Here is a 20,721-nt window from a genome sequence, read left to right as displayed (position 1 = left end):
TATATTTATATCTAGCAGTGGACTACGAAGTATATTCAATATGTTTGTGATGGTTTTTATTAGGGGGGCAGAGGGGGAAGAGATCAGCAAGAGCTGACAGATAATTTCATCTCACAAATATGACAAAGTATAATTTTACCTGCAGGTTCTTGGCTGCGATTTTTTCATCCTATATCTGGATGTCCCTCAGAGCAGCAGCCAGGTCTGAGGCTGAGCAGGAGACATCAGCACACACAGCAGCACTGAACATCTGTTTCATGAAATCTTTGTCTGCTTGTTTTGACACACACACGCAGAGGACATGGTAAATAAATAAAGGGATCCTCCACACAGCTCCTGGAAAAGAAAGGTTCAAAAGCAATGTCAAAGGGAAAAAGCTCTGTCCTGTCTGCCCCCTGCCATGCCCCTGCCCAAGAAAGCACCTCCCAGCTGCGCCTCCAGGGAGATGGAGCCACAGTGGCATCCCCACATGGCCATCAGCCCCCCTGCACTGTGGGTCCACACCAGCTGCTGGCCTGCTGGCCTCGCAATGGGCATCCTCAGCATGGCTCAGTCTAGAGTCTTTTTGCTCAAGAGATGATGCAGGGCTGAGAATGACCCCCCTAAAGCACTGGGAGCCCCCTGGGTGCCATTCTGCAGGGAGGATCTCCAGCATGGCAGGGTGTCCCACTGCAGGGCAATATGTACCCCAAGGGGTCTTTTTTTCTCTCTGGTTTTGGGTCTGTGGAGCAAGGAGAGTTTCCCTCTCCATAGCTCTGGTATACTGGTGTGATCTGCTGCCAGAAATAGGTCATGCAATATGAGGTCTGTCCTGCTGGGAAAGAGACAGTCTGGGAGGGGAGCTGGCAAGAATCTGTGGTGCCAAGTGCTCCCATTCCAGCAGGATTAGACAGCCCCTATGGTGCCAGATACAGGGCCAGCAGAGCTGTTTCCTATGCCCAGTGCAGCACTTATCATAGCTATGGTAAATATCCTGCCCAGTCCCTACTAATTATTTCCTGCCATCCTGCAGTGTAAAATCATAGAATTGTCGAAGTTGGAAAAGATCTTGGAGATCATCAAGTTAACCCAGCACTGGCAAGTCCACCACCAAACCAGGTCTCCAAGTGCCACATCCCCATCTCTTTTAAGTACCTCTAGGGATAGTAAGTCCACCACTTCCCTGGGAAGCCTGTTCCAACACTTGACAACAATTTTGGTAAAGAAAGCTTATCTAAAAATCCCCTGCTGCAACTTGAGGCCATTTCCTCTTGTTCTATCTTTTGTTTGTTGGGAGAAGAAACAGGCACCACCTTGCTACAACCTCCTTTTGGGGAAGCTGTAGAGTGATAAGGTCTTCCCTGAGCCTCCTTTTGCCCTGGCAAAACAATTCCAGCTCCCTCAGCTGTTCCTCATAAGACTTGTGCTCTAGACCCTTCACCAGCTCCATTACTCTTCTTTGGATAAGTTGCAGCCCCTCAGTGTCCCAGAACTTGACCAGCACTTGAGGTGCACCCTCTCCAGTGCTGAGTACAAGGGTATCATCACTGCCCTAGTCCTGCTGGCCACACTATTTCTGATATAGGCCAGGATGCCATCAGCCTTCTTGTCCACCTGGGCAAACAGATGTCTCATATTCATCCAGCTGTTGACTGTGCAGAAGCACAAATCACCACCATGAGGGAACAAAACACAGGTACTAAATCAGAGCAAGAGAAAGGCAGAGGTCAGGTAGAGAAAGATGGTGAAAAAACCAGAGATGCTCACTTGATGTGATAACCAGAAGTATGAGCTTTGCTGCTATTTTGGTTGCTGTGGCATGTTCAGTGAGGCAATGACAAGCTTCTCTGTTACACAGCAGCCTCTGCTGACTCCTTGGTGCTGTGCTATGCTGTATGTGATGTGTTTGTGCTTGTGGGTCGCTGTGATCCAGGGCATTTGCTGGCAGTTTGGTTCACCTCTTTGTGACACTGACACAGCAGAGTAAGTTCCTTTTCCCAAACCCTGCAAAGTCTGGATATTTTCTGGAGAAAGGTGTCAGGGCAGAGAGTCCCCACAGACTCCCCACAAACCCAGCCTGTGGTTTCCATTGTGTCTCCTTGCACTGAGAAAAGAAAGGTAAAGGGTTTGCAAAATATTTTTCTCTACCTCCCTCCTCCACGTTCTTATGTATAAACAGGGTCTCAGACCTAGAGTCTCTCTGGCATGCCAGAACAGTGTCTCATTCTGCCAGCAAAAGCATTTAGAAACACCACTGGCTCCATCTGTCCTGGCTCCAGCCAGGACAGGCTTAATTTCTGCTGTAGCCATGAGGGCCAGGGCCAGGACCTAGAGGTTATTCTATGCCACCTCCTGCCATTTTCCAGGGACAGGGCAGGAAAAAGGCTGGATTGGAGGCTGGGATAGCACTGCAGAGGGAGTGGTTGGGCATTGATTGGGGTTTCCACAGGGTGAGCGACAACTTTTGTTTTCTCCTACACTCTGTCATTAATGTTGTTGCTGTTAATGTTTGTTTCTTATCTCATTGCTGTTTCCAGTAAATTGTTCTCCTCTTAGTCCATGGTCTTCACCTTTTGTGCCTCTAGTTCTGCTCCAGCCACCCCTGGGGAAATTGGCTGGGGGGAAGATGAGGGGACAAGGGGACAGGGAAGTGTGTGAGTCATGTGAGGTCTGGAGTAGTTTCACTGTGAACACAACACTTGAAAATATAATTTCTAAACCATGACATCACTTTACCCTCTGTGCATCTTCCCTCTCTGCTTCATCATTTCTAAATAGAATCTAAATTTCCCTTTAACTTCCTAGTTCCCAAATTTTCAAGTGCAAGGTATTGATACATCTCAATACACGTGTTGATACATCTCAGATCCCACTAAGAAGCTGAGAGGCACCACAGGAAGGAGCATGGAAAGAAAGCAGGCCCATGAACGTCCTGTTTGTAGTTTAAATCTAGAATTATTAAGTAAATGTCTCTAGAGACTCTCTCGGATGAGGAAAATTCCAGAGCACGGAGCAAGCTGAGCCATGAAAACTTGGGAACAGGGAAGTTAAAGGGAGATTTAGGTGAGGTGGAGGCAGCACAAGACAAGTAAGCTCTGGATCTTCCTGGCTGCTCACAGTAGGGACCTTATTGGGAGAAGCAGCCAGTTTTGTACTGACAGAGGGCAGGTTTGGGCTGGAAATATGGATGAAATTCTTTCCATGTGAAGGTGGTGAGGCACTGAACAGGCTGCCCAGAGCAGCTGTGGCTGCACCATCCCTGGCAGTGCCCAAGGCCGTGTTGGACGGTGCGCGAAGAAACCTGGCCTAGGGGAAGGTGTCCGTGGACACGGCGGGGGCCGGACCGGGTGGTTGGGAAGGTGCCTCCCTCCGGGCCCATCGCGGTCCGTGTCCCTGCGGCAGCCAGCGGGGCCAGGGGGGCTGCGGGGGCCGGCGGGGCGGGCGGAACCCGCGCGCGGGGGAACGGTTCCCAGTGCCGCGTGTTGCCGGCCGGCGGCGGCGGCGGCCGCCTCCTCCTTCCTGCTGCCGGCGCGGGGGCGGCGGCGCTGTGGCGGCGGGGCCGGGGCATCGCGGGCCCGGGCGCCTCCTCCCCGCTCCGCTCCGCTCCTTCCCATGGCCGGGAACTTCTGGCAGAGCTCTCACTAGTGGGTGCCGCGGCCGCGGGGCGCGGGGCACGGGTGCTGCGGGCCGCCGCCGCGCTCTGGCCATTCATTGCCGGGCCGGGCGGCGGGCACGGCGCTGGAGGGAGGCCCGGGAGCGCCGGGCGGCCGGCGGGCCCTGCTCGCCGCGGCACCCTGGCGGGAGCCGGGCTGGGTGCGGGAACAGCCCGGGCCGGCCCCGCTCAGCCGCCGCTCGGGAGGCGTTCGGGCGCTCCGGGACAGGGATCGTGTCCCGGTGTGGGTGCCCGCGGCTCCCCGGGCTCCGGAGTGCGGGAGCTCGGGTCCCTGACACGCCGGTCCCCAGCCGTGGGGCAGCCGGGCCTCGGCAGCTTGGGCGGACGTCAGGAAGTCGATACTGGATTGATGCTGGGACGGGCTGCCCAGGGGGGCGGTGGAGTCACCGTCCCCGGAGGTGTTTAAGGAAAGATTGGACGTGGCACTCGGTGTAGTTGACGGGGTGATGTTCGGTCATGGGTTGGACTGGATCTCAGAGGTCTTTTCCAACCTGATTGATTCTGTGATTCTGCCCTGGAACACTTCATGCTGAGCGCATGGTCAAGGTTTGAATGGTGCCGTGATGAAATGGCTGCAGCATAAACCTTGTTAGCGATTCCCGGGGTCTGAGATCCGTACAGCCATCTTACTGGGAGAGGCTGATCTCAGCCCCTGGTAGCTCATGTTTTGTTGTTTGGTTTCTGGTTTTTTGTTGCTTTGTTTTCAGTTGTCTAACTTTCAAAAATCCCGAAGAACAGTTGCTTGAGAAGATTGTTTGTGGCGTTGTTTAAGGCCACAAGCTCTTTATCCCCAAGCCTTAATTCAGTCTGTTTGTACAGGAGATACAGTATAACGTTGATAAAAGAGTTGCTGAAATTATTTTCCATTCCTCTAGCTTACAATGGATTTTGGATAAACAAGATCTATTGAAAGAACGCCAGAAAGACTTGAAATTTCTGACTGAAGAAGAATATTGGAAGCTACAGATATTTTTTACTAATGGTAAAGCTTTTTTTTTATTTCTGCCATAAAATCTGTGCAATGTGTGCCATGTCTAAATGGAGGTTTGAATTGCTTAGAGAATGAAATGTTTTCATTGTTGTATTACATATACTTTCACAGCCTATTTTAACAAAGCTGTGGGATATAAACAATTTGTTAGTTGTACTAACACAATTCTAGGAGACCTTGCAGGCTAATTAGCTGCATATATGACATTTTAACCTGTGATAGGATGAAACAGTAAATTTTCGTATTTTCAAGAAGTTCTTATCAAAACATAAAAGGAGGAGAAGCAAGCAGAAACTTCTAAGCTAGTGTATTAAAGGCTCAATATTAAGCATTAGTACTCAGCCTGAGCTTTTGGAGGGTTCTTAGGGTGGGGTAAATATTTTAGGTGATCTGTGCCATCCTGTTAAACAGCAGAGTTTGGAAACTTGTTATTTGTGTTCACTTAGATTCTCTGAAACCTGCAACACAGCCCATGTTTTGTCTTCTGACTGATTTCCCAGTACCAGGTGGCTCTCAAATTGTCAACAAGTTTCTGAGAGCTGTTGGCAAGCAGCCTGTTCTCCCAAAGAATTTGGGACTTGTGTGTGAAGTTGTCTAAGATTCACTTGATCTTGCAAAGCATTAGGTATCCATATGAATGGCCACACCTGAGTATATCAGATTACAAAGGCACTTAAAATTTTCTCTGTGCAATTGTTCAGTAGTTTAAAACATCTCCTTACACAAAGGATATTGCTGACTAGTAACTTGTTTGCAAGCAGCTCTTTATATATTTATTGCAGCAGTCCTTTAAAGTACAGAATGCTTATTTTTTTCAGCTGTCTGGCCAGACTTGTGACAGAGAAGTGAAGTGACTTTCCCAGAGCCACTGGAAGATCTTATGTCAGTGCTGGAATGGTATCTGTTAAAGATACCATTGCTTCTCTCTTAGCTCAGCTATTTTTGTAACAATTGCATATGCTATAAACACGATCACTATGGATACCTCTGTTTTATTGCTTGTAGGGCATCAGGAAATCAAGCTAGCAATGATTTACCCATTTGACCCATTCCTGAAATTTCTTGAGGTTAAAACCAAGTGTCTAACTTCTTAATACAAAAAGAGACAGAAGGAGGGTAATGGATATTTCTAAAACTGTATTTTTTTGCTAATTTTCACTAGTATTAATTTGAACTGTGAAATAAGCCTTTTAAATGTTTCACTTCATTTGTTTTGCTTGGGTAAACAAAGCTTTACAAAGCAAACAAGTTAGTTTGTTAGTTATGGTTTGTGGTTCCCAGGGTCCTTTTCCTTGGCCCTGCTTGCCTCCCCTGAAGGTAGGTGAGTGACTGGGGGCAGCTGGAGAGCAGCTCTGCCAGGATCTCCCCTGTGCCTGGACAAACACAGCCTACTCTGTAGGAGTGAGTGCTGCTGGGCTTTCTCCCCTCTCTAGCAGAGAGGGCAGGACAGAGGGCAGGGCTGCTCTGTGTTCAAACCCTCCATGTGTTGTGTCCTCAATGCCTCTGAACAGAGACCCTGCTTTGGGTCCCCCCTTGTCTCCCATCTGCACTACCTGAGAGCAGCTGAGGCCTGGCCCCAGCATGTCATATTCAGTGTGTGTCAGCCCAGGAGATGGTTGTTCCCTAAAGCAATTAAAATCTGCATGGAGAGGGGCAATTTCCTGCTGCTTTCTCATTGGAAAACAAGTGCAGTAGATCACTAACTGATTGTATGGCTCCCTGCAGCTATGAAGAGAAGGAAAAAGATCATCTTCTGAAGTAGTTTGAAAAAATAAACTGATATTGATTTCTCTGTTTGGATCACCAAGCCTTAACTGGTTTTGGTTGAGAAGTATTAGCTGTTTTCCCTTTTTGGTTTTGGGCAGAAGCAGTAATGTTTGTGTTAGAGGCTACTCAAAATACTCAGATTTAAAACAACCTTTACTAAAAAATCCCAAACTACCAAAACTGCTTACTTTCTAAACATGCAGGAATAAATGATTTTATAGTTTCTTTTCAAATTTTAATATTTTCAAATATTAAAATAATAACAAGCATTGGAATTTTTCCCAGCATATACAAGCTTCCATTTCATTAAGTCTCTCTAGGCTTTTGTCCATTTTTTTCTTCTAAACCACACTTGATTTTTCTCTGACAGCAGATGGCCTAACCATTCCTGAAAATCCCATGGGAGTATGAGACATATTTGGAGAATTCTGTTTAGCCTAATACTTGAATTTTTCTGATGCCCTAGTAGTAGGACAGCTTTTTAGCCCCATGGTCAAATTAAAGGCAAAAATTCTTTCCAAGCTCCCAAGATATGCTGATCAAATGTTTAATATTTGTACAGACATTGCAGACTGAGTTTAACACCCTTTTTGGAAGTGTTGCTTGTCCTATGTCACTGTCAAACTAGTCCCAATTTGGTATTCTTCTCTAGAAAAAGAATGATGTGACACAGGCAGGGATTTAGTGTTGCTTTGGGCCTTGCCAGTGGGTGACAAATGTGTACCCTGGCTGTTCACAGGGGATACATGATAACAGCATGGGCAAAAACTCTCAACTTGAGTGTTTAAGTAAAGACTAAGAATTTAGTGGTGATTGACAACAGAATTGTTTGCTTTTCCCACCAGTGGTCACTGACATGGTCTTGCTGTACATATTTAAAGTATCTACTTAAGTGTATTTTAAAATATTGTTTTTGACATTTCTCATGAGGGAGGAAAAAAAGAAGAGGGAGTCTTCACAGAGCCGAGCCGTTCTCAGAATAATGGCGGCGCAGAAGTATGGGAAAAATAACAAGTAACAACCTTATGTTTCACTGTGCCATTCTTTACATCAACCCCTGCTCTTAATCCCAGCTTGATGCATCTAATTTGCTTGGCACCTTTCCTTTGCCTGGGAGGCCAAACAAGAGCTACCTGCACAGATGACACCAGGGTTGTTTCTTGGCCAACTGGCAGAGGACCACCGTGATGGAGCAGCTGACTGCATCCTCTGGTCTCCCACCCCTTCTCCCTAGACTAAATATGTCATTTTTTTAACACCTGCTGCCTCTGCCAAATGTAATGACCGTGTTTGTGTTGGCAGTTTTACATATTTGAAAAAATACCATCCATTTTGTGTGGCACTGAAGAGCCGAGGATTTATACTTCCTGTGTCTGAATTTGTTTTGCTCTAATATGGAATACCTGAGCTTTACCCTTCAGAGGTTTGTGTTGTCATCTTCTTAAAGGTCACACTCACTTTGTACACAATGAATCAAAGTTCCTTTTCCTTTTTGAAGGTGTCCCCAAGCTTCAGGAGGCAGCAGTTCTTCACCTGCAGGTCCGTAGGTTTGCAGCAGCGTGTTGTCTCTCTAGAGCAACAGAGGGAGAAGACTGTGGTGCTGCTCCTTAGAATCCCCAGCACTAGCTGTGTTTTGAGACCCTTTGCTATTTGGTGTCAAATTGTTTAAAAAAACTCAACTCAAGCTTTTGTTCATTTTTTTTTAAGTTATCCAGGCTTTAGGTGAACATCTTAAATTAAGACAACAAGTTATTGCCACTGCTACAGTCTACTTCAAGAGATTCTATGCCAGGTAGGACTGTTTACTATGATGGTACAAGAATAAAACATTTGCTAGGCACATTTTGGTAGCCCTTTAAAAATGCAGTTCTGTATTAAAAACAGTGCCACTTTTGTTTTCTGGATGGTGTAAAGCTTTTATGCTTTAATAAAGTTAACTTAAGCTTTGCTTTTTCAAAAGGAAGTGTGGTGCTCTTAATAGATTAATCGTTCTACATGTATGAAACAACATATTATAATTTTGTTGTAACATTTCAGATATTCCCTAAAAAGTATAGATCCAGTATTAATGGCTCCTACGTGTGTGTTTTTGGCATCCAAAGTAGAGGTATGAAGTATTACAATTTTTTAATGTAACATTATGTGATGTATGAGAGAAAGAAAACGTTTAGGACTTTCAAATTTTTTGTCTTTCTTCATGCTTTGGGGGTTAAACCTTCTCTTTTTTGCATAGATTTCTGTAGCATTTGAGAAAAGGAGACAGAGAAGGCCTTCAAAATTTGTCTAAATTACTGACTTTGAAGTGCCTCTGAAAACTGAAAAAGTATTTTAAATGGCTTTTTCACTGTCACACAATGTTGAAATATTTACATACACTGTATCTTAAATTGTGTATATCTTAATCAGTGTCTCCTTTCTGGTGTGTTTCTCCTTATTTATGTTCACTCAAACTTTAAAACATAATGGGAATTTTTTCCCCTAATTATCTTGTTCTATTTCATATAGCAAGGGATCCTCAGAGTTTACCACACTTTCATTACTTGGATTAAAAGTATGTTGTAGCTCGTGCTCTGTCCTTGAGAAATTATAAGGAACTGACCCATTGGGAGTGGTGGTGAGAGGGCTCCATGCCTTCACCATCAGTGCTCCCCTTTGAATGTGGCCAAGAGTTAGTGTGAGTCCTCTGTAATGCAGCAAGTTTACAGCTGGTTGAGAAGTGTCTCTGTAATGGAAAAAAGTCAAATTGGCCACTTTATATATGTCAGCACTAAGGAGTTTTACAGAAGGAGCTCAAATACTTTATGGATGGTAGAAACAGTCCTACTAAACTAGTGGTGACATGTGATACTGTTGTCTGTACAAGTACTGTGACACTCTTCAGTGTTTGGAAGACATCAAGGAAAAGAGAGAGTGTTGGAGGACTGCTTTTTTATCAACCTGTTAAATGAGCATTTACGCAGGCACAGACATAGAGTGTATATAGGTAAATATACCTTAAATTAGAAGTCTGTGCAGCCTTCCTTCCTGTGTAGCCTTCCTAAAGCTTCTGCAGCTTTAGAGGGCAGCACTCTTGATTCAGCTATGGACTTCTCTGAAAGAACACTCTATACAAAAAAATTTTCAGATTGCTGACTGTCTCCGCACAGGAGCTAAGACTTCACAAAAACATAACTAAAAAGGGTAGTTAATGGCAGGCTTCTAAAGACAGTTTTCTCTCCAAATGAGATAAGGAAAAAAATAACCTCCTTGAAGCTGTCTTCTCTGTTTTATAGAAAGAATGTTAGCCAGCTGAGCTTTTGATGCTTTTGTACCTTTCATAAATCTTTACTGTTCCTCACAAACAACCAAGAAACTAATCAATGAAATAACTCTTAGGTAGAGTTTAGCCCTGTTTACCTTGAGGAAAGAAAAAAAAAGGGGTGGGGGAAAAAGCCAAATACTACAATATTGCAAAAGGAAGCCCAACTTAGTAAGAAGCCATTATTTTAATTTGATAACAATGTCAGTGTATGGTGTTTCAGGTGGTTCACCTCATTTACCATTCTTTTTCTTCAGGAATTTGGTGTTGTTTCAAATACAAGATTGATTTCTGCTGCTACTTCTGTATGTAAGTGTCAGTAATTTTCATTACACTCTAATTAAGTATCTCTGTAGGGAGATCAGTTGGTTTCTTTGCTTTTTTTTAAAAGGTAGCTTTTTGTCAAATCATGGAGGACTTAAAGAGCAAGTTAAAACCATTTAGAATAAATAGCTTCTGTTTCCAAATACAGAGACAGAAGAGTCCGTTCTGTGTTAGTTTTGGAACTTATGCCAAGCATAAGTGAAAACAAAGTCATAAAATAAAACTATTGAAATTTATGAACAACCTCGAGTAGTAAATTGAATGCTGAACTACTCAAAGTTAGAATTGGAAATTTACAACTTTGCCTGTTTAGTAAAAGGTAAAGCTCTATGAAAGAACCCGTTTTAAGAATTTTTGGTAGGCTGTATACCTTCAGATTTTTTAAAATCCTTTTTTCCACATCATAAAATTAGTCTTTGCACATGGTATTTATTTCTAAAAATACATTTTATCACCAATTGTTTACAATAAATTCAATAAAATTGCACTGTAATTACTTAATCCTCTATCTTTCCCACTTGCCTTTGTATTTCCCAGTTCATGTAACCTACATGTCATCCATCAAACTCTTGAAGTGATGTCTTCCTTAGCTGAATGCTGTTATCTGACCCAGAAGGTCCAGCTGCTCTCAATGGGCAATTCCTGGCTGTGCTCTGCCAAATGTAGGTCAGCCGTTGAGGGGACAGGTGACTGGCTGCATCTGCAGCCTCCAGATGCACACAGTGTATCAGTCCATGGGGCTGGCCCTGTGACAGTTCTGCCACCAGGAGCTGAAACACATCTTTGGTGCCAGCATGACCAAGACCAGTACTGGGTTTAGCACTGAGAGTAGCTATTTTTACATCAGAAGCACCATTGTCTGGAAGTTTTGATGCATAAGTGACATGGTTAGATGGATTTTCGTATAAATGTGGCAGCTGATTTTACTTAGACATCTGGTTCTTAGCTGTGCTGTTTCTCAGAATTCCAGTCTCAGGACCCTATAGAAGATTTTCCTCACAGCTCTTCGTCACACCTAGAAGTCCTGTCAGCCCTGATGAGTACTGTGCATTTCATGGAAGTGGGGGCAGGCAACAGGCTTTCTCCAAGCATTTATTCTTTTATCCCACCTGGTCTTCCTTTACCAGAGTTGCTTCAGTAGCACACAGCAGTTTTTGGGAGGCCTTAAATACCAAAGGCAAGAAAAGATGAGACAAGTAAAATCAAAAACAAGCTAACAAAAGGGTTGACTAATGTAATAGTGGCTGGTTTAAGAGGTTTGTTTGCTTTTAGCTCAGTAACAACATGAAGTTAATAACACTTGCTTCCTTTGTAAGGAAGATGATCTTAGCCTGGTTTTCAACAACCTCTTCAAGAGGTTTTTCTTCTATTAACACATCTCACTAAAATGACTGCTCTGTGTAGTAGTTGTGTCTGCAGCTTGCTTTGTGGGAAAAATGCTTTTTCTCCCTAGCTTCTTTCTCAAATTGGTATTTTTTTTACCATGAACATCTTCAGTTTGCATACATCTTGAGAAACTCTCTTATTAATTCTTCTCTTTCTTGAAGTAATTAAAATTTCCAATCAGTAGCCCAGTCTTGTGTCCTACAACAAATTTTCTAACGAAGTTCACCCTAGGTCTAAATGGTGAATTCTTTGGTCCAGAGGACTGATGCTGTCTTTGAACTGAATGTCATACTGATTTTCTGGAAGTAATAGCAATAGTATCATTTAATAATATACTGTCCGTCATTATTATAAGGAACATTGTCCACTTCCAGGATGTCAAATGTTGCTTGTTTTCCTTGGACGGCAAGGACTTAAAATAGCTTTTTAAATGTTTTATGTGTACAAAAGTCTAATCCACATCTTCAAGTGTTCTTGTTTTTCTTGTTCAGCATTTCTTACATTAAATCACTTTGGTTTTACATATTAGCATGTTTCTTACCAGTGCACTAACTGTATTCATTCTCCTTGTAAAATACACAAAGATTACTTAAATATCTCAATTAGAGATAATCATTACATTCTGGGCCTGCAAGAAGTCTGGCTGAACTCCCTTACCCTGCCCTTGGGCTTGCTTTTCTAAGACTTCATTAGTTCCTTTAAAATCTTGCCTGTTGAAGGGTCAAACCTGTGTAAAAAATCCCACATGAAAATTCCATTTGGATTTTGTGTTCGTACTGGGATCCTGAACATCAGTAGCTGGAGAGCTCTGTGAATGATAACTTGTGGGAAGTTAGCTGTCCCTGAGCTACTTGGTGGTTAACCAGAAGACTTGATAGTGTCCAGAGCAGCAGTCAAATGTCTGGCTAAGTGTGCAAATCTGGATTTCAGGTGTATTTCTCTTTCCTTTTCAGGATCTTAAATCTTGTAACTTACCTCTTCTCATTGAAATACAAGCCTTTTGTATAGAAAGCCACAAAGTGAAAGTTGTGCTGCCAGGTAGATTTGAAGGGCTATATACAAGATGAATAAATAGAAAGGGAAAGATGTAAAAGTATTAATTACATTATTTTTAACATACTTTTTTCTGTTTACTGTAGTGAAAACTAGATTTTCATATGCCTTTCCAAAGGAGTTTCCTTATAGGATGAACCATGTAAGTATGCTATTTGAAATATAACTTGATCAAATATAATTATTAGCAGGAAATTCTTTCTTTTAAATACTAAGAAAGAAATATTTTCATACTCATATGTCAGGTTTGTTCATGATTAGTTTTGTATAGAATATTGGGAAAGTTACTTTTTAAAAATAATAAAAGTCTTACATAACCTCCTTTCCTTAATTGTTGATAGGAAAGACAAGTGATGTGGTAGGGTGACTGAAATGGTAGTTTTTCTATAGCATGATGAGAAAAGAGATTTAGGTTTTTTTGAATATTCTTGATTACAAATACATTGCTCCAGGGAAAGTAAATGGCCTTTGCACCTGGAATGCTTCCAAGCCTGCACACATGAGCAGTTGGCTTACAGAAAGCAGTTTTATTTTTGCCTGTAAAATTTAATGGCTCTTGAAAAATAGTTTTTAATTAGTACTTTAAATTTACCAGTGGTTTTCAAGGTATTCTCAGTCACAATACTGAGAAGTTTTTTAGTTTTTCTTAAAACTAATTTTGACCTGTGCTGTAGAATTTGGAAAGCTAAACATCTAAATAGTTTTAGATTGGCTGTAACAAATACTACTTTTTTGTTGGTTTGCTTTTCACCCAATCTAGAAAGCCAAATGATGCATCAGAATATAAAATACCGAAGATCTTATAATAAAACTGCACTGCTATTTTATAGATAAAGGCAAATGGAAATACATTTTGGAGTACTGCTTTCATATAGCAAAAGTAGTCCAGTCTTTTCCTTTGTCATCATTGCATCACCTTCTGTATTGAGAGTGAGAGCTGATTTAATTGTTACAATTGCACAGAATATTTCATATGAAATCTGAAAATGTTTTGAAAGGCTGTTTGACAAGTTAGGGAGCCGATGAAGATGCTCTAATTCTACAAAACAACTTCTCTATTGCTGTGAAGTTCTTATGCACTGAGAACAATTTGCTGCTACCAGGTGTTAAATCAGGCAAGTGCTGCCAATGAAGCAGTCTTTCATAGCAAACTTGATGCAAAATATTCAACTTGTTTGTTGTTATGACTGGAGTTGAGTTATAATAGTGATAAGGCAATAGCCAATAATAATTTTATTTTTGTTTGGTTTTGTAGTTTCAGATAAAATGCATTTAGGACTGTTGGAAATAGTTGTTGAGAATTCTTGTGCATTTTTGATGTTAAACTCTGTGTCAGTTAATTCTTTCTGCTGCCTGAAACATACTGCTTATTAACTGTGATTTTGCTTCTTTACAGATACTAGAATGTGAATTCTATCTCTTAGAATTAATGGTAGGTTGGGTTTTTTGTGGATCTGCTTTTGTTTTTGTGAGAGAGGTAACTGGATCTGAGTCCTGATGCAGAGACTGGGATGTCAGTGTCTATTTTTCCCTAGATGGAATGGCCAGTTATGACCATGAAGAGTTGTATTCTTACTATGCCCTCTTCTTTTTGCCAAAAAGAATCTGAGGCTGCATATATGTGTTCTAGCAGAAGGTGTGGGTACTATCCCATTCAGGCTAGTCTATAGCAACCTAATAATAAGAGTAATCTTCTAGGAAGTGAGATGTGGCTTAAATCCTGTGAGAAAGAAACTGAATTCATGCCTCCCATTTTCTGAGGTGATGCTGTAACTATCAGGCTGTTGGATGAAAGGAGCACAGTGGGACATTTTCTTCCAGACCCTTTCAAATAAAGGAGCCATAGCTGATTTTTGTGAGAGTAGCTATGCCATTGCTGTGTTTGGTAGCTGAAAGGAGGCAACCCAGGCTTCTTACAGGGCTTGGATAAAGAGGTGCCTAATTTCTGCATATGGCTTGGACTTGGATGGGTTAAGCACTGAACTCTAGTACTGCTGTACTAGAGTAGTTCTGCTCAAGTGCAGAGAAAAGGAGTGAGAAACCAGGGAGCAGCTTAGTGAGTTAAGCAGCAGATGAGAGAATGTTTTGGGAATTGAACACAGAGGAAATCAGATCAAAGTTTTTGTTTGTACCTACAAGTAATTTTAATGCAGTTTTTAGATTCCTGTTTAGATTTAGCCCTTGATACCTCTGCTATACATGGCAGTAACTCTTGAGTTTTGTATACAGGAGTTTTAGCACAAGTAATTGCATTTACAAGAAGTTATGTTTTGGGGATTCACTTATTTTTCCAGTACACTATGCAGTATATAGTGTGTGCAGTAATGGTGTTTCATGTAAGTGTTCAGCACATGTAACTTAATGTGGTTTTTCCCTGTAGTATCCACACATTTGGCTGCTTTTAGCAAGAGGATTATTTCTTGTTGTTTACCTGGACCTGAAATGAGGGAATTTGTGAGCAGTGGAATTTTTCTTTCCTTTCTTTCCAAACCAGCATCAATGATTTTGGCATGCTCTCCATGTATGGTATTTAGTAGCAGACTGTTTCCTGGCAGCATTTTGTGTTTCCAAGTGGGAATTACGGGTTTGTAAGCAAATGAGGTTTCAGTGTGCTGCAGATGTGACTCTCTGTGTCTCTTTGGGGAAGGACATTGACAGACTGGCAACTGTGCTGTGTAATGGTATTCTAGAGAGAGCACTGCCCTCATTAGAGCAGGGCTAGGTGTTAGAATGCTACTTAAAAAAAAAAAAAAATCAGTAATTGACTTGTAAACCAAATGTTTTAATATGAACTGACAACATGCTCTGTATTGAAATCTAACTTCTGTCCTGGTGACATTTTTCCTAGGACTGCTGTTTGATAGTATATCATCCTTATAGACCTTTGCTCCAATATGTGCAAGATATGGGCCAAGAAGACATGCTGCTACCTCTTGCATGGTAATGAAGACAATGGGAATAGTTCCTCCTTTCATCAAGAAAGCAAGTGTTTAGCAGTTATGCTTTTGCTGAATCAAGCAGGCTTAGCCATATTTGAATAGAAAGGGTGCCCTACTTAACCTGTGCAGGTATATGTCCCTGAATTAGCTTATTCTCTCTTTAGCCCTGTAATGATTTTACTTGGCAGTGGTCTAATTTTTATTTTGTTAGATTAGCTCTAATGGCACAGTTTCAACATTACTGAATGGTGACTATGAGTAGAGGAAGTTTCTTTCTGTCAAGATTGTCATAGGAGGTTTGTAGCTGCATTTCTCTTCCCAGAGAAAAGCAAGGCACAACTTCCCAGAGATATTTCTGGGATTCATATTCTGTCAACCTCAGAGAAAGAAAAGACAATTCTTATCTCAATTGCTGCTCCTCTTGTTGTTCACAAGTGGAGTGCATTGTGGAAGATTGTTTACCTGAAGGGAATTGGTAATTGGATTCTGGTGTGTTTTCATTCATTGACCAATTGAATCCACGTGTGTGTTGGGACTGTTGGCTGACAGTCATGAGATTCTGGGCAGTTGAGTTGAGGGAGTGCTTGTGCAGATTCAGTTTAGATGTAATGTAATGCAGTATAGAATCATATAGTATAATAAAGTAATTAATTAGCCTTCTGATATCCATGGAATCAGATGCATCATTTCTCCCAGATGTTGGGGGTTGCCCTGCTTTACAATAGAGGTAGAAGCAAATATATAGGGTTTTTTAGCTGTGTTAGCAGAAGTCATTCTTCAACTGTTTCAAATACAGAAAGACAGTAGAACTACTGCTTTTATGCTAGCCTTTACTTATTTGTGAAACAGATAATTATTTGATGGTATGCATACACATCCGCTGCAGAAAGACATTTATGTACTAAAAGAATGTTTCCAAATAAACTTCTGCTGTGACTCTAAGGGAAAAAAGGAAAGGCTAAGAGATTTTTACAAGGGAAAAGATCTTTCATTAATATTGTGCCCTGCAGCCTCATTGCTTCGACCATCTGGAAAACTGACAAAATATTTGTAAACCAACAGCAGTATTTGAAGGAATATAGTCTCATGGTGAATAGGAAGATACTTACAAGTTCTTTTTTGCACAGGAGGATAGTGAATGACACATACAGAACTGATCTTTGTCTGCTGTACCCTCCTTTCATGATAGCTCTAGGTAAGTAACAAGTAATGTCTCCTGGTCATGTTTACCTGGATGTATTCTGTGCACTGCCCCATCACAAGCATTCCTCAAAGTGCCCTCATAAGGTGCTTCAGGTTGTGTCTCATTCAGCACTGACACTGTAGCCTTGCAACTTTAAAAGCCTTAAAGAAAAGTCAGATAATTAATCCCGAGTTTTCTTTGTTGAACTGTATAGGGTTTATAAAAAATGGAATGTTTCTAACTGTATTGGGAGTGCATTTTATTCAGTATCCATGTCACCTGATCTTTGCAGCTTGCCTACATGTGGCCTGTGTTGTCCAGCAGAAGGATGCAAGGCAATGGTTTGCTGAGCTGTCTGTTGATATGGAAAAGGTACTCTGTTTTTTATTCCCACCACTTGTTATGGACTGACCAGAAATGGTAGTCATGGTTGTCTTACATATCTGCAGTACTGATTTGAACTTAAAATTCAGTGCTCTTGTTAGATGCTGTTGCACTTAGGCAAATCTCTTTGGAAGGGAGACAATGTCAGGTTATTTGGTTATCACCCTGCTCTGAAAGTCAAGACAAAACCACTGCATAACAGAAGAGCATTGCTGGTACTGCCATTTTCCAGACCAAAATATAAACCCAATATCTTTTACACTGTTTGCCAGAAAAAGGATTCCCAGCATTTTTCTGTCACACAAGATTGTCAGTATGAGTTTGACTTTTAAGTTCATATGCATGTGATTTTCTGATTCACTTTTCAGCATCACGCCAGCGCACCATTCTCATTTCCTCCATGTACCTGTGCAGAGTATAGCATAGTGTAGAACATTTTTGACACTTTGAGGGTACCCAGCACTGTCACTTCAATCTCCCTGCTAAGCAGGGAGACACCAAGATCATTCAATTGAGTTCCCTGCTAATGCAAATTCTGTGTCAAATAATCCCCTTCATTAATTTATTAGGTTTATTAGGTTATTTCAGGGTGCAGTTGTCCCTATACTAGCAGTGCTCTTCATCCTCACTAGTTTCTTTTACTTTTCAGGTTGGCTTCTTTAACCTTTATTTAGCTCCAGCAAGCAAATTGAAGTAGTACTCATACTCCTTATCACACTAATCAAAAAGTTAATTAAATGCTTTTTGGGACCAGATTAAGTGTGAGACAGCTCTGTTTATAATATGAAATTTGTGTTGCTTAGTTTCAGCTTGGGGCCTGTTTAGTTAATTGCACAATTAAACAGGCTATGACAAAGTTGAAATCACTGTTGTGTCTGACCTTAGGCTCTCTTCTCTTTCTAATTCAGATTTTAGAAATAATCAGGGTTATTCTGAAGCTGTATGAGCAGTGGAAGAACTTTGATGAGAGAAAAGAGATGGCTACTATTCTTAGTAAAATGCCTAAACCAAAACCACCTCCAAACAGGTATGGTACTTCTTTATTGCACCTTTCCCATGGAAAAACTACACTGTGATCTTAAGAATGTGCAAATGTTTAATTCAAGGTGTAGTGTCTGTTTTTACAGCCCAGATGTTTCTGATACAAAACCAGCCTGCTTGTTCAGGAGCCAGTGGGAAGCATAACATTCATTATCTTAGAGAGAGTGTTAATGTGATTAGAATGTGATCAATACAGCTCAGCAGATGTAAGGAACCCCAGTGAGAGGCTCCATGGCTGGGCCAGATTCAATGGAACTGGGCCTGCTTGATGTCCTATTTAATTACTGTGATTAAATATCACTGCTGGGAATCTGCACATGCAAATTCCTGTGCACATGCTCATGGAATGTGAACTTTGCAGTGTTGACTTCAGAAGTAGATTCAGCAGGCAGCTTCATGGGCATATATTGAATTTATTATTCACATAAATATGGTGAAGTGATTTATGCATGCTGAGAATAACCTTTGCATTTTTTTATGAAACTGAGCAGAATATTTTGACCTATTTATGTATATGTTGAAGTATTTTCTTTCTAAATATTTTTGTTACTTTCAGAATACTGTATTTTTTAATTAAAAAAAGATAAAAATGTAATATGGTGCTTCTTACTGAAGATACATGTTTTTGTTTTTTTCAACAGTGAAGGAGAACAGGGTCCAAATGGTAGCCAGAACTCTAGTTATAGCCAATCTTAAGGCATTCCAAAGAATTTCTTTATGGACCACTTTGACTCAAGACATCCTGGGATATTTCCTGTGTTCATGAAATGGACAGAAGGTTTTAGTAACATCTTTGACAAAGAACTCGAAGAATAAATAGCTTGTTTGTGTCAAGCATTTTGAAAGCTTTTTCTCTAAAACTACATCGTTTTCTCTGACGCTGGAACAAATGTGCTAAGATTTTTTCAGTGTAAGGAATCAAACTTTAAACCAAGCTGCAAAAGATTAATGTTTTTCACTCAAAACAAATAGTTCATTCTTGGTTTTATTTGTGTTGAAGTGAACTGTTTTAGAGTGACAGTAACCCGAGGCCTAAGTGTAACTGTATTAATGACTTGTGTTGTCTTCATTTTGTTTGTGACTGAAGGAAGATAGTGCCCTCTATGTTGAATCTGTCCATTACCTTCAGTTTTGCTGATTAAAAAAAAAAAAAATACAGATTCTGCAACAAGTAACACAGTCCTTCAGAAACAAATGCCTAGAAAAGCCTGTAAAGAATATTGTTACAGTTCTAATGAAAACTGCAGGAAAGAAAGTCAGTTGCTATTTTTGGGTTTAAAAAAGCTGTATTCCTCAGTAGATCTACTTGGTTGTTTTTGCCATGATACAGTAGCCCAGCTTGCCAGAGAAGTGCAATATGTATAGTGATTCTGCAGTTTTCTGAAACATTTCAAGTGTTAGAAATTAAGACAACCCAACATACTAGGATTTTTTTTTCAAATAAATGTACTGTATGGTACAATCAGAATATTTCACAATCAAGTACAAATCTGGATATTATTGCTATTTTTTATGGTGGATTTTTTTTGTAGAAAAGATATACACTGTTAGTCTGCCTTCACTGTTAGTGTGAATTTGTGTGGTACATTAGAGAGTTTATTTAAGAGGATCAAGTGTTTGGTGAGCTTCATACTGGCTAATTTTAATTGGGATGTTAGGAGCAACTCTAGAATAACTGAAATGGGATTCCTTGGTTACCTTTGTGCTGGAGAAAATGAGATATCTTCAAACAGAAGGCCATATCCTGCATTCCTCACTCAGGAAGATATCCCACTGAAGACAGGAATGGGCCTTAATTGATTACTTGATATTTTAGATAACTTTGTTTCTAACTAAGTTCTGTAGAACTTTATTTTGAATGATGATGCCAATTTACCCAAGTATAAAAGTTGAATGATAAAGTTCAGTAAATTGTTCTCTTCTTTTTCTTTTTTTTTTTTTGTTTGTTTTTGGTTTTTGTTTTTTGTTTTCCTGGAACAACACATTTCACTGCTCTGAAATCTTGGAGGGAGATTAAAAATGTGTGCTCTGTGATGTGTCTTGGTTCAAAAAACTGGCCCCTTAAAAAAATCCCCAGCTGTTTTTGCAAATACCTGTCTTTGTAATTGGTCATCCAGTGGAATATAACTGAAGTGTTTTTCTATGTAGCCCATTAGGCTACTAGCATTTATTTCTGTTCAGGTTATTTCCATAAACCATTATGTGAACCAGCCCGAGACACTTTGGTGAGGTGGAAAAAATATACATTTTGGTCTTTGCTACTTGGTTTCCATTTGATCCATACTTTTTATAGACACTTGATTGATGAAGTGGAATTTGGCTATTTTGCTTTCATTTCTTGAAGTCTAAATTGTGGGATTTGTAATGTGGACTTGGGGAATAGAAATAAATCAAAGCAACTTGACCTTTGTTGTGTGGAGTAATTAAACAGGAACTGTTCTTTAGGTAAGCATCAGTCTTCTCACATATACCATGGAATCTGCCAGGAAAGTTCATGTTTTGGAATTGGGGAATTAATTAAGAATTCTGGCTAGAGTGATTAAATATTTTCTTGCTGCTGAAGAGTCTTTGCAGACTTTACTTCACACCTAAAGCACAATGGGACCTAAATCTTAGAGCTAAAATGTCAGGCACTTCTTGATGGTACCTAGAAGTTTCTTAAAGCAATTCTCTACTAGGATGATGAGGCTTTGATTCCAGTAA

At 40.8% G+C, this 20,721-nt stretch overlaps 1 protein-coding gene across 2 annotated transcripts; it reads left to right on the top strand.

Moving 5' to 3' along the window:
* Window positions 1-3,496: 3,496 nt before the first annotated feature.
* On the top strand, window positions 3,497-20,422 carry CCNC (cyclin C). 2 transcript variants are annotated; one of them, XM_059468102.1, is made up of 12 exons: window positions 3,497-3,623; window positions 4,528-4,634; window positions 8,118-8,202; window positions 8,448-8,517; window positions 9,966-10,017; window positions 12,558-12,613; window positions 13,868-13,903; window positions 15,320-15,411; window positions 16,538-16,605; window positions 16,886-16,965; window positions 17,886-18,004; window positions 18,660-20,422. In XM_059468102.1, the coding sequence occupies exons 1-12, from the start codon at window positions 3,592-3,594 to the stop codon at window positions 18,712-18,714; spliced, it is 852 nt and encodes a 283-aa protein (XP_059324085.1). In that variant the 5' UTR covers window positions 3,497-3,591; the 3' UTR covers window positions 18,715-20,422. The 2 variants fall into 2 exon arrangements, with proteins under 2 accessions (XP_059324085.1, XP_059324086.1); XM_059468103.1 differs by lacking the exon at window positions 8,118-8,202 and having other exon boundaries at window positions 3,607-3,623.
* The last annotated feature ends 299 nt before the right edge of the window (window positions 20,423-20,721 follow it).

Source organism: Ammospiza nelsoni, chromosome 3 (assembly GCF_027579445.1).
Source record: "Ammospiza nelsoni isolate bAmmNel1 chromosome 3, bAmmNel1.pri, whole genome shotgun sequence".
Taxonomy (NCBI): Eukaryota; Metazoa; Chordata; class Aves; order Passeriformes; family Passerellidae; genus Ammospiza; species Ammospiza nelsoni.
This window is presented reverse-complemented; position numbering and strand designations above follow the sequence as displayed.

Coding starts and splice junctions, on each gene's coding strand:
- CCNC (XM_059468102.1), top strand. CDS start 3,592: ATGGCCGGGAACTTCTGGCAGAGCTCTCACTA. Junction 4,635..8,117: donor ACAGATATTTTTTACTAATG/GTAAAGCTTTTT, acceptor TTTTTTTTTAAG/TTATCCAGGCTTTAGGTGAA. Junction 8,518..9,965: donor TTTTGGCATCCAAAGTAGAG/GTATGAAGTATT, acceptor CTTTTTCTTCAG/GAATTTGGTGTTGTTTCAAA.